Consider the following 13690-nt stretch of genomic DNA (forward strand, 5'->3'; position numbering starts at 1 on the left):
TCATATTAATTTAAATATTAGTATTTGATACTCCCTCCGTCCCACTTCAAATGGCCCAAAACTATAGGATTGTCCTACAGTTTTGGGCCATTTAAAGTGGGGCGGAGGGAGTATAAAATAGTGTATTATAACAATATTATCAATAATGAGTAAAATATTAAATTTAATGAGTATTTTACAATAATAATTAAATGCGTCATAGAATATAAAACAAATAATTTAAGATTTTGAGCAAATGACATTAAACCATCAATATAACAAAATTAATTTCCGTCATTTAATATAACAATTTTGGACTCTTAAAAGTTCAAATTGTATTATTATTAAAAGTTAATATTTAAACACTCCAAAACTAATTAAAAAATCTTGAAAAATATGAATAATATAAAAAAGAAATTATAACAACAAATATATATATATATATATATATACTATATATATATATATATATATATATATATATATATATATATATATAGGGAGAGGTTCAAGAAAGAACCATAAATAAAAGAAGACCGGAGAACCATTTTCAGCCATTCGATTATCAAGATCTACGGTGGATGCATCATCTTGTTGGATGAATGCAGATCCTGGGTTCGAATCCTGAAGGGAGCATTTTTTTTAATTTTTTTAGTGCATTAATTTTAACAGCGAATGTATTAATTTTTACAGTGGATGCATTAGATTTGATGGTTCTCCCGTTCTCACAAATAATGTAGTTCTCTCTAGAACCACACCCTATATATATATATATATATATGTATATACATATATATTTATATAAATAGCTCGTACACATAATTAAATAAACCCTTATAGTAATATTTTAAATTCTAATTTTAGGATATGTAATTAATTTTTTATTTACAATTCGTATTAAAATTAATACAAATTTCCTTCTCCTTAATTGAATTAAAATTTATTATAGTTTAAAATATTTAAATTTAAAAATTTTATAATTAAACAATCATTTAAATTTTTTTGAAAAGAAAAACAATAACATCTACTTATTTTTTTCGCCAACAAACGAAAACAAAATGAAAAAAAAAAGTATGAAGTTCACCATTATAGATAAATGATAGAGAAAAAAAATAATTTTGACACTTTAAATTGATCATAACTTATTTATTTCAAGTTCATTTTTATGATTTGTACATCGAATCAAAGATCTTTTTTGTGATCTTTAATTTAATATTCATATTAAATATTTTTTTTCATAAATCAAAGTTAATGGTCTATTGAAAAGATCTAAAATAGAAAAAATAAAAAATAAAATTTGGTAGGAAAAATTGTGAGGATAGAAAAAATTTAGAAGAAAAAAACTCCTCTTTTAGACTATATTCCCTCTGTCCCATAAGAAAATATCTTTTTTTTTTTTCTTTCATTTCCATCCGTCCCATAAGAAAGTACCATTTTCACTTTCGGACATAATCTCACACGTCATCATTTTTTCTAAAGAGTACCAGTGAGTAACATTTTTTAAAACTCGTTGCGTCATAAAAACCTTGTCATCCCATAAATGATACCCTCCTATCAGATGGGAGTATATAAACTCTATAACAAATTATTTTTAAAATATAATTTGATCAAGGCATATATTTAAATTAATTTAAATGATTAATATATTAGTTCGAATACAATGCCAATACCTGGCAATATTCTTGAAAAATTGTACTAGACCTTGTCAGATGCTACGTTTATACTGGGGCCGCATATTTTGTTTTTTCTTGAGAAGTATTAGTTGTAATACTGAATACTAGTATTCGACTTAAGAATACATCTAACCACTTCAAACTCATCTGTCCCACCAACATTTATGCAATTGGTCAATTCGGTTCATCGCTAAAATCCATTAACTTACAACAACTCAACAAATTGTCTTTATCATGTCACACATCATTTTATCGTCATGAAAATTTGGACAGTATTAATTTTGCAACAACAAAAAGTAGTGTTACAAAAATCTATAAAATGCATCGACAACTAAAATCAGGACAAAGTTAGTAAACCTTATAAAAATTAAGGAGATGATAGCCTACTAGAGCTCAATGGTTGAAGAAAGTGATATACAACTTCAGCATCATGTTACTACTATGGACAATTAGTTCTGTACAGCAACAACTCTCCAGATCTCTCTCACAGAATCTGCTCTGACCAAGTCAGGTTGCAAGTTAAGATTTTGTCAAAATCATTTACGGCAATAGCTACAAAAGGACTAGAATCGAGGTAGCGTTAAGCATATATTGAGTAAGATTAGAGAAGCGTTCTGACCTACGATAGATAGTGTATAAAACCTAGACATGATCAACTCTTCTTGCAGATCCTTGGCAGAGAGCATCGCTTCCGCTTTACAGGAAACTTGGCATCATCCTCTTCTGATTCAGTATTATAGGTAGCAATGCCTGCATATAAGCTAAACAGTAAAAAAAAATGAAGAAATGGAAAACTCCTAAAGCATTAATTCCTGAACTTTGATAGATTGAACGATCTTTCATGCAATTAATCATAAAAGTTATATGGCCCATCGCCCATTTTCACTCCCAGAATATACTAAATCAGACAACCTTGTTATTAATAGAAAGCTCCACCTACGGAACTCCTTAGTGGATTCAAGAGCCATGATGCAACTCAGCGGTAAACTTAACATCGTCATCAAAAACAACATCAAGAATCTTCAAATGTCCAGAAGGGGAATATGATCAAGTTTAGAAGATGAAGCTTAGCATTCTGGACATCATGTATCAATCAAGTTAATCTTTTCCATTGGTTCATTAAAATTCATACAGCAAATAAGCATCGACAAATTATTGTTGCAGCTACCATTTTCATTTGTCCATTATTAGAATTCCAGGCAGCAAGAGTTCAGTGTTCGTTTTTTACCAATCCTATTCTGAATCTTTTGATATGCATTACACTGATAAAAAATGCTACTATAATTCAGAATACCATCCATCTATTTCCTCTTCTAAAGCTGAAGGCTTAATTTGGGCCTAGGATTTACTAAGGAAAGTATCAAGATGTTTCTCACTTTACATTATACTTTTTGATTTTTATATTTAATGATTTTGATATTTCCGACAACTTCCCCTCATTAAGTTCAAAGCTTGAAATATTGCATATGTAAGTGCTAACATCAATTTATCCCTAGATCAAACATGTACCATCAGGCAGCAGAGTTAGCACCCATACAGCTGTCTCATTACAAGTTGAACTAATATCTAAAGTGTTATACTAGCAGTAAAGAAGATTGAGGAAGTTTGGCAGTGATGCTACGCCACAAAGTTTCTGCATCACAGTGTGCAAAAATATCTCACTGCTAAAAAGTTTCTGGTTACCAAGTTTAATTGTCCATTATTGTATATAAACAGTCATATACATTATTAACATAAGCTAACAGGAAAAACCTATAAGGGAAGAGACATGTTTAAGAAGTAAAATAATGGCACAACAAACCTTCTGATCTATTAACTGCTTCTTTGGGAAAGTTGTTTCTTGATTCTGTTGGATCTTTAGTGTTGTATCCATGACGCTTGGTTGATATTGTAACTGTTCCACTTGCGACTGGTTCTTCGGGTGTCTCACAGGTTCCATAAAAAGGCGCCATGTAACAGAACCTAAAACCAAATACAAGATCTAGTGAAACCAAAAAGGAAAATAAGATTTTATTTATTAATTATATTGAAACTGCAAATAACAACTGTCTGCGCTTGTAATTTATCAGTTTAAGAAACAGCAGATGGGCATTAAACTATTCGAACATAATTACAGTTTGGTTATGACAAAAATATGAGATTATATGGTTGAAAATAAAAACCAGTTCCACTGCTGGACTGCTGCAGCCCATAAATATCCAAGGGAGTTTACTACGTAAGATTTTCTGCTCAGTCAGTAATAGGATCTGTGCAGCATTTGATTATTTTAATATAAATGAATTAGAAAAAGGCTGTTTTTTTTTCTATTGGACCAGCCTCACAAGTCTGAAATTCTTAATTACAACTTAAGCTATGAAAATATAAGAATTGCATGAACAATCGCAAAATATTATACTACTACTACTGCCGAAATTTTGGAAACATCCACTATCAGTTGTGTATATGGAACTACCAAATATTTAAAGTAAAGTATTAAATGCAAAAAGATATATAACCATTGTGAAGGTAACATCTTGCTGTCAAAATCAGTGTTTAACATCCTCCATTTTCTGCATTTGTCACACTGCACCCACTCATGATCAGGTTTGGATAGCGCATTACCCTTTCTCTGCACAAGAAATAAATCCATGTCAACTGAACTAGAACCCTAACCAGAATCTTGCAGGGGAAGTTTGCCATAAGACTATACTGAAATAGAAAATGCAAAAGATGGATTAGAAGGAAAAAATTCTTTTAAAGCGTAGGAGGAATTCATAATTCACAATTGATGTGCAGATTGTACAGTGGTCATGCCATAAGATGCTGTTATAGTTATGCGTGACAATAGATGCACCATAAAGCATTTCATGCATTTCTTAATAATCTAGACATACTATGGATGCATATAATTAGGAGTCAAAACATATAATAATAAAAAAAATGCAAATCTAGCAATAGAGGAAGTCAACCTCAACCCAGCCTTTAACTTTCTGTTCTTTCTTAACCAGTAAAATAACTTTCACAAATACCATGTGTGACTACTATGCATAATCAATGGAGAACGCTCAAACCTTAGGCTTCCAATTATCTCCCAAAGATATTTCGGCTAAGCTCTGGCTTCATTCTCAGTCTCTGAAGATAAAAAGTGGGTGAAATCATGTAGTAGAGTGAATGTGTGAAGCAATTGAATTTATTGATATATTAAATTTAAGTTTTTTAGTGGTACCCTTAAAGGTCTCACCCTCTCTGATTCCTCTATCCAAAACTACACCCTCACAAGAAACAAGAAATTTCAATGGTGCACCATTATGTCTACAAAACCCCCAACATAGGATGAACTTGCATTTAATTAAAATAAAGAATAGACTCCAATTACAAAACATTTATCCAATGCAAGGAACCATTTTTCCATGGTGAAGACTTAATGAGCTACTTACATGAAATTTCAAAAATTATGTGAGTTATCTCATAGCACTGACTGAGATGGTCTAGAAGTACTTTATTTAAAAAAAAAATGGGTTAGTCAAAACATTCAATATTGTAGACTTTTCAACAAGGCAGCTGACTTTGCTACTTATGAGGATTAGCCTAGCCATAGTTAACGAAGATGCATTGGAACTTTGGGATATCCCAAGGCCCTTGATAAGTTCTATCATTTGAGTTAATTTTGCTTGATTCATATCCCATTGAAAGAGTGGGATTCGAGAAGTCCTAGTAATGAGGATAAAAATATTCAATCATGCACCTTATCAATCATGAAAAATAAACGTCCCCTTATGGATCATGGACATCCCAAAAGAATCATGAACAAGCAAACCTGGATATATAAAAAACATGTAAAAGTAACAGCATTTATACATCTAAGGGAGTGTTTGGTTTAAACAGGGGAAAGGGAGAGGAAACAAGAAAGGGAAACTGGGAGAAAGGAAATAGGTGATTCAAAATTTTCCAATCATTTGGTTCAAGAAAGGGGAATCAACTTTGGCGGCGGCAGCAGTTTAAATGGTGGTGGAGGCAGTGGAGGGTTTGGTGATGGCGGTGGTGAGTGACAAAACCCTAAAATGGGGAAGGGAAACCATTAAAAAATCCAACCAAACACTCTCGCTAAGGGAGTCACAGGCCTCGATTCCCCTGAACCAAACAACCCCCAAGTTACAGATAATATTATTTGACAGAATTATACTGAGAATCTATTAAGCCAGTTATTGTTTCTTTTAAAAGAAAGTAAATGAATTACCAATTGAATCTTATCAACATATTCATCTATATATTCATCAGCTTTTTCACCTAGCCACTGCTCCAGTACAGCATAAGCTTCGCAGTCTTGGAATCCTTGCTTGTTGTTGTGCACCCAGACACAACCATTGTCATCATCCTGTCATAAGAATAGAAGAGAACTAAGGATGCAAGGAGAATCACTGTTTCTGCTTCAAAATTGTGAATGACTTCATTATAGTGAAAGTCTTTGCCCAGAAAAAAAAAATTATACTAAAACTGTTGTGATATAAACCTCTGTTCATGAGAGGAGACTCATCACCAAGCAAAAGAAAAGGATGTTCCCATGCCAGCCACGTCACTGCTACTAATAGTTGCAGCTTATCTAGCATGACTTACTCATATATAACTCACTTCTCACAAGCTCACCTCATCATACTGAAGGGCAGCTTTATCTTCAAAGGTATAGTCTCGCAGTTACATGAAAGACTTTAAAGTTTTTTGCTGATTTAAGACACATGGATAAATGAAGAACACGAATTCTCTCATTTAGGCTTCACAGATATGCAATTGGACAAAACAAAAGGTCTTCCCTACTGATCAAAATAACGGTAATAATCAAATATATTAACATGTTATTTGACGTGACATAATTACACTTAATAGAACTTATACAAATCAAATTTGTCACAGTATGAAGTACATTAAGTTGCAAGTTTGTAGAAAAATATCAAAACCAAGACTCTACTCATTTTAGCAAAATACTAGATTGAACCTCATTGATGAAATGTTTTATGAAGCCTCAATAAAGATAGATATCTACAGATATGCAGGCTTAGACTTCTATCCAATAATTGAAATGCACTACTTTTGTAGCAAGATGGCTAGACTCTCAGATTTAGCACATAACATATAAGATGATAAGCAGAAAAAGGACGAGATAATTCCTAGAAGTTTACCATTATTTTAGTAACATCAACCACCCCAATGATACCACGCCCACAATCTCCATTGTGAATCATGCTTCCAACTCTCTTATAAGCCTGAAATAAAGTGATACACGAAATGTTGACAGGGAAACTTTGAGGAACTTCAATAAGAATTTAAAAGCCCAACATAAAATCAAGTGGATGCACACATTCTAAAATGACTGATTTGGTGAATGGTGATTATATTACAAAAGATATAGGAACTCACAACATGGGACTAAATTATGATTGCTGATTATAATGTAAATCATATCCAGGAATAGCACATCTGATCTAATATATGCACTTAAAGTTTCAGTTTTAGTCCAGTATAAAATTAACCATTGTTTTTAAAAGGCTCATTGTTTCAAAATTGCAGTCAAACGCTAATTGCTTTTAATGTGAACTCCTTCACATGTCTTCCAGGTATTGGTTCTTAGTGAACAAAGTATTATTATAGGTTTCTGAAATGGGTAATCAAGAAATTTGTTCTGTTATATTACTAGTGGACTCGCTCACTGACTGATTTTCTGTCATGAAAGCAAGTTATGATTTTTTCAAGGATAGAACTATTAGTGCAGATACAATCAAGCAGATATATAATTATATAAATTTGTAACTTCTGCTAATTAAAGAGGTTTGAACTCTGGACCAGCAACCTTTCACCTTAAAGATAATCTTTGAGGTCTGAAACAACCCACTGACTACTATAACTTCTGCAACTAAATATATAAAAGTTTACACGAGTTCAAGATTATAATCAGGCAGGTATAGAACTTGTTCTGCATTGGATGGATAATAATAATGATAATAAAATTTCTCAAGGTAGGATTTCAAAATCAGCAACAGCTAGAAATATACGAAAAAATCTATATACTAGCATGTATTCTAGCATTTGATGACCCTTTGAGGTATAGATGAGAACCGAGTGTTAGTGGAACATTATCTAAAAAAGTAATGCCAAAAAAGATCCAACTTCTTTGACCACTTCAGGGGCATTTGACTTGAATATTGATTCTCAACCAAGTGAAATGGTCTAATACATAATGTTCTAAATTATTGAAGAAAGTGAGCAAAAGGAAAATATTGTTTTAGACACGTTCTCAGGAACGGCAAGAAACAGCTAATATTTTACATAAAAGGATACTTTTATCTTTCATCACGGGAAAAAAAGAAAGAAAAATGGATTTTTGAAGAGTCGAGGTTCATAGGCAAACACACTTGTCTCAGGTTCAAGACACATTGTTTGTGGGTAGAGAGATGAAACAGCCCATCTCAAGCCTCATAGACAAAGACAGTTGACTCAAGCATTCGACACATAATACAATCATTGTCTTTTGGAAATTTAACCTAAAGAACATACTCCATTTTAAGATGCGACTAGATTACACTTTTCTCTAACAAGAATGGTCCTGGTTTAAAGATGCAAAATAAAAAAATAAAATATAAATAATAATAATAATAATAAAACGATCCTCCGCACGAAACAATCTCCAGATGTCTTCATGTCCTTAAGCAAGAAAGCAGTTAGAGTCTGGTGATACACTAAGTCCAAGTCAAATCCTTAAATAAACTGAGTAATACAACATGCACAAACCAATACCACACTATCTATCATTTAGCGTGAAAAACACAGAATAAGACTTGAAATCAATGTCATTAAACACAGTATCTAAGATAATATTGGAATGACAAAATACATAACTTTCCAAAATGCCAACAAACCTAAGGGAAAATGCAAGAAACAATCTGAACGAGTGAAGCAAATTAAATTATTTCTTTTCCTCGCGTAACAAAATAAGGCAACCGAAGTGTATCCTTACCTCAATTAAACGCCCGTGCCAATATAAAAATATGCCACAATTTGCTTGCTCCCATTCCAATTGAGAACGGCCAAGAGTAAGTTGAACTGGTTTTCCCAAGATGGTGCCATTTTCAACATTGGTTTTATTCAAAGATTTGGCAAGGGGTCGACTTTTAACCTATTCAAGAGATCTAATCAACATCAATTTTATCACAAGGATATATGAAGGTCTAACTTAATTAAACACATCAGTTTGTTGAGACATCAAGTAGATCCAAGGGAAATCAGGGACCACATAGAGCATGTGATATCATAAAAGACCCAACAACAAACAACTTCACCCAATCTCCACGGAAAAAACATGGGGGAGGGAAGGACAAGAGATAGGAATAATAGTAATAACAAATTAACTAATTTTGGCCCATACATAGTAAGTCGAGCAGATGCATTAAAGCAAATCAGAAAGAACTAATGCTAAATTTCTCATATCTCAAGAAAAAAAATATCTCCACTTTAAGCTCACCTACTTGTTCATTTACATTCATAAGAAATTTATGCACATGTTTATTCATTACCAGTGCTCCCTGTACATAGATCTTCATCCTTGGATCTAAGAATATCAGCTCCAAATACGATTTCAGACAATAGTCCAGAGGCACCTGAAATTAAGAAACTACAGCTCAATTTTTGTACGAATAATTCATTTGAAATGCTATCCACAAAAAGACACATACCACGCTAGACATTTGCCCTGGACGAGATCTTATCCTTCTTGACCTAATAAATATACCGCCCTGATGAAACGAACTCCCGCCAGCAATCCCAGCTTCCCATTGCAAACTATAAGCTGATCCCCATTCATCCAGATTCCATATATAAATTTGCGTTCCAGTACCATTTGCCCCAAATATACCTACTTTTTCACCAATAAGGTACTTATCAAATGGGGAATATTTTTTAATGATCTTCAAGTAAAACTTCGCTGCTTCCTCATTCTGGACATCTGTGTCCACTTCCATGGACTGCCCAACTCTGCGGTAGCTTACAATGGGGATCTCCAAATTCTACAACACAGCATGTCAGAGAGAAAACCCAATTTTAGTTAAGAACAAGCAACATTAGAAATTTAACTCCACATCCATCACTGGTATCTATAACTGAGATAGGAGACTTGCCTCTTTTCCTTCATTCAGCGACTGTGATAGGAAAGCAATTGATCTGGTCTCAGTTGTCTGTGTCAGAACCAAAGCATCCTTGCCTAGTCGCATAGTCCCAGTCTGAGAAAACAAGCAAATATCAAAATACATACTTCTGGTCATTGTTCAGCAATAGCTTTTTCCAATCTGTGCCACAGGACTCCAAGACTTTCACCAAATATATAGGAACCGAAAAATTATCTATAATATGTATGTTTTATCCCAGTAAGAGTCTTCATATATAGCTATGTATATATGTATAATACACATTCAATATGAGCAACAGAATGGACTAAAGGCCTTGGATTAGTATCAGCTTCAATAACTCATAGCTGTATGCAGCAATTTTGCACTGAAATCTGGTAAGTTTCTTTATCACAACTTAGAAATAAAATATCTGTTTCAAATTATATGGAAATGATGTGAAGAAAAACAAACTTGTTTGAACTTGAACAAATACTAATACTTTGAATAAACTAGAACTTTAGAAGGGCAGAAAGAGTGACAAGAACCCAAAGTAGTATTCAGCAATATAGTGATGAGGAATTACATGTTCAAACACCTAGACAACTTTGAGTAAAAAGGACCATGTCTCTATACTACTTTGAACTCCGCAAAAGATTTTTACTTTAATTCAAGCCCAAAAACATACTCTGTATAACTGAAAAGGAAACACAATTTCAAGCAAACAATTCAGCTATGATTGAAAGAGTTATATCAACAAAAAGGTCCAGTGAGAAAAAACAGTGAAAGGGTTACATGATAAAGATTTGAAAGCATGAACGGATTGTGTATATTTCTCATACTTTCAAACTTGCAGGAACAAATAGCATTGTCATCAATAAGGCCTCTTTTTTTTCAATCTTAGGTAAAACAAATATAAGGGCAACATTTTGTTGAAAATATTTATGCAGATAAACCACTGTATGTTAACAAATCTGGATTGTGAAGAAGTACCTTAAATCCAATTCCATACTTTCCAATATGATTGGGGTCATCAACTTCAGTTTGCGCATGGCCAAATGATATCATTCTTTGGATGGCTGCATGGCTCATTCCATGTCCATCATCGACAAATGACAACAGAGGAATTTCTTTGCCAGCAATTTTGGAGTAGAACATATTCATAGCTATTTCCAGTCTATGAAAAACAACATTAGATATCATATATGTTAAAAAAAGGTCCCGAAACATGCAATTCAACCCTACAATTGAGAATGGGGAACACATAAAGCAACGTATAAACAATAATAGTTGGTAATTTCCTTTCCCTGAATGACTAAATAATAAAGACAACTTCAACACTTTGAAATTGGAAAACTAAAGCCGTCATTTCAACAAAAAGAAAATAAAACATGTACACCTACTTGGTTGCTTTGGCATCTCTTGCATTATCAACAAGCTCAGCAACTGCACCAAATATCCAACTGGAATGTGCCTGACCAAGTGTTTTCAGATAACTGGGATGTGCTGTTACATAATTTCTCTGAAAGGATTTAACCATTCCATCAGAGTTTCCTAATTTACTCCTAGTTTTAGCTGCCAAATCACAAGAGTAATCTCCATTTACTTCTGCACATTGTATCTCAGGAGAAGTTTTATTCCGAGTTAGGTTTGAGAACGACAGAGCAGACTCACCAGCCTGAGATGTAGGTGGAGATATTTGTTCAGAATCAGCAACCCCTGCTCCAGAATAAATAGAAGAATGTGAGATTGGAGTACAAATACAATACAAAAACGAAATAAATGATGTTTAGTTTCTTCTATGCGTAAATTTATAACCATGCAGCATTTATGTTGATATGTAATAAAAGCTGTGATGTGGAGCAGTATCCAGGTCAAAAACTGCTGGAAGGACATATGATTAGTTCAAGGATCTGGATATATAACATGAAAACAACAAATGGAAATTTATTTGCACTGTTCACGATTTAATATATAAATATAATTGGTGTTTTATTTCCTACTTCATTCTGTGGACATACTAATTATAGGAAATATCAACCCATTCATACCTAATTACATTCTTTTTTATACAGATTATATGGAATTTTAAAGATTAATCTTGCCAAGTAAATTAGATGTTTTCCCCCCTCAACAAAAAAATAAATGTTTTCCAGTTTTCCTTTCTATCTTGTATCTAAGATATTTTCAATTTTCCCTTCCTATCTTCCATTTTTCCTTTCTATGTTGTATAATAAATGAGTTACTAGATTTTAGAACTAAATGATTATTTCCAAATATGAGGACTGAGGTATGTCGCAAGGATTTAGCGAAACGGCATTTATTCTCAATCTTTTAAATTTTGGATCAACATGTTTCCAGAAAACTTTGGATATGAAGCTCTTAAATCAAAGCAACACGATATATTTCCACTCTATAGCAGGGGACCACCCTTACTAGGGGGAACGAATGCAAGAGCGATGATAAATCTCAACAAATATGCTATGCTTCAAACCTGGAGAAATGCTTGACGCTTTCCCTTTGTATAGAACAGTTACAAGGTCGAATTTTGAGTTTTCAAGGGGGGGTAGTATGTAGAATTCATACAATCCGAACTTTGACTTTGATATAGCGACCTTGAAATTTAGTGAACAGAACAAGATTACATTTCCAGAAAAACAGAACAGCTCAGTAAAATAGTTGCAGAATACTTGTATATTACCCTTGTATGCTTCTGAAGGAAATCCAGGAACTTCCCCCACTCTTTTTCCTGATGGGGATCTTCACAGGCTGGTATTATAGAAAAACCAGGCAATGTAGATAGACAACTGACGGTGTCTCTCTTGACAATGGAAGTTATGTCCAAAACTCCAGGCCTGTCATTCATTTACTTTTAAAATGCTTGAATATTCAATAAACCAAAGAATGCAATTAGATTTCCAAATTAAAGACAAAGAAACTTAGAAATCAAAAGGAAAAAGGATTTCTAGAATGTCATGCACACTTTAGGAATTAGGAATGACAGTATCTAGGCAGGAGTATGTGCATACGCAAAGACACTATTACCGAGTTCATAAATCCACATCTACACAAGGTATTAGCTTAAAACAGAACATCAAGGTGACTTACATTTGACTGGGTGGATTAACACATGCTGCACAACTTATAATTTTTTCATCTTTTGTCAGTTTAACAAGTGTCTCAGAACAATCTGCAAAACATCACAACGAAAGGTCAAAAATAGAAACGCCTCGGTAGAAATATATTCACTCACAAAGGTGGACGAGTAAAGTCGCCATAATATCAAAGCACGAAAAACATAAATCTGCCAACTCAACTCAGATCACTATGTTTCTAATCTTCGTTTCCTTTTTTGGGGGGTTGGGAGGGGGAGGGGAAGGGGAAGGGGGGAGGAACCTGGAGACATGCTTGACGCTTTCCCTTTGGTACAATTTTGAGTCTTCAAGGGTCGAATTTTGGCAGACAACTCAACTCAGATCACTATGTTTCTAATACTTTGTTCTTTCATAAGACATGCTTGACGCATGTAGAATTCATACAACCCCAAGTTTGATATAGCAGCGAAGCAACCTTCAAATTTAGCAAACAGAACAAGATTACACTACACAGTGGCTTCGCCAAACAACTGCTATTTATTAGACAAAAATGCCCCTAAATGATATGCATCGTTTCGGGAGCCGTGCAAATTTGAAAACTGAAAAAATAAAACCAATCCCATTGATAGTGCTCAAATGTCAAATCTTTTACAAGTATTACTATTTTTATTTATTTTTATCAAATCTTCTATTATTAGTATTTTTTTTCACTCTTTTATTTGTTGTAAATATATGTACATATATCTTTCTTAGCATAATGACCAAATCCTAACCCTAACCCTAAATGTGTATCTTCCTATAAATAGAGGCATTTAGG

At 33.3% G+C, this 13690-nt stretch overlaps 1 protein-coding gene across 12 annotated transcripts; it reads right to left on the reverse strand.

Annotated features, from left to right (window-relative positions):
- Nucleotides 1–1822: 1822 nt before the first annotated feature.
- On the reverse strand, nucleotides 1823–13489 carry LOC130993107 (uncharacterized). Of its 12 annotated transcripts, none has more exons than XM_057917854.1 (17): nucleotides 13175–13435; nucleotides 12887–12968; nucleotides 12480–12633; nucleotides 12273–12393; nucleotides 11453–11497; nucleotides 11182–11353; nucleotides 10772–10955; nucleotides 9794–9895; nucleotides 9353–9682; nucleotides 9194–9277; nucleotides 8638–8796; nucleotides 6806–6889; nucleotides 5869–6006; nucleotides 4148–4260; nucleotides 3454–3614; nucleotides 2272–2402; nucleotides 1823–2145 (listed from the first exon to the last, which is right to left on the reverse strand). In XM_057917854.1, the coding sequence occupies exons 1-16, from the start codon at nucleotides 13182–13184 to the stop codon at nucleotides 2305–2307; spliced, it is 2037 nt and encodes a 678-aa protein (XP_057773837.1). In that variant the 5' UTR covers nucleotides 13185–13435; the 3' UTR covers nucleotides 1823–2145; nucleotides 2272–2304. The 12 variants fall into 12 exon arrangements, 8 of the variants coding, with proteins under 8 accessions (XP_057773837.1, XP_057773838.1, XP_057773836.1 ...); XM_057917855.1 differs by having other exon boundaries at nucleotides 1823–2150; XR_009091580.1 differs by having other exon boundaries at nucleotides 2272–2413; nucleotides 11182–11497; nucleotides 13175–13444.
- Nucleotides 13490–13690: the final 201 nt, after the last annotated feature.

The sequence above is a fragment of the Salvia miltiorrhiza genome, chromosome 7 (assembly GCF_028751815.1).
Source record: "Salvia miltiorrhiza cultivar Shanhuang (shh) chromosome 7, IMPLAD_Smil_shh, whole genome shotgun sequence".
In the NCBI taxonomy this organism is placed as follows: Eukaryota; Viridiplantae; Streptophyta; class Magnoliopsida; order Lamiales; family Lamiaceae; genus Salvia; species Salvia miltiorrhiza.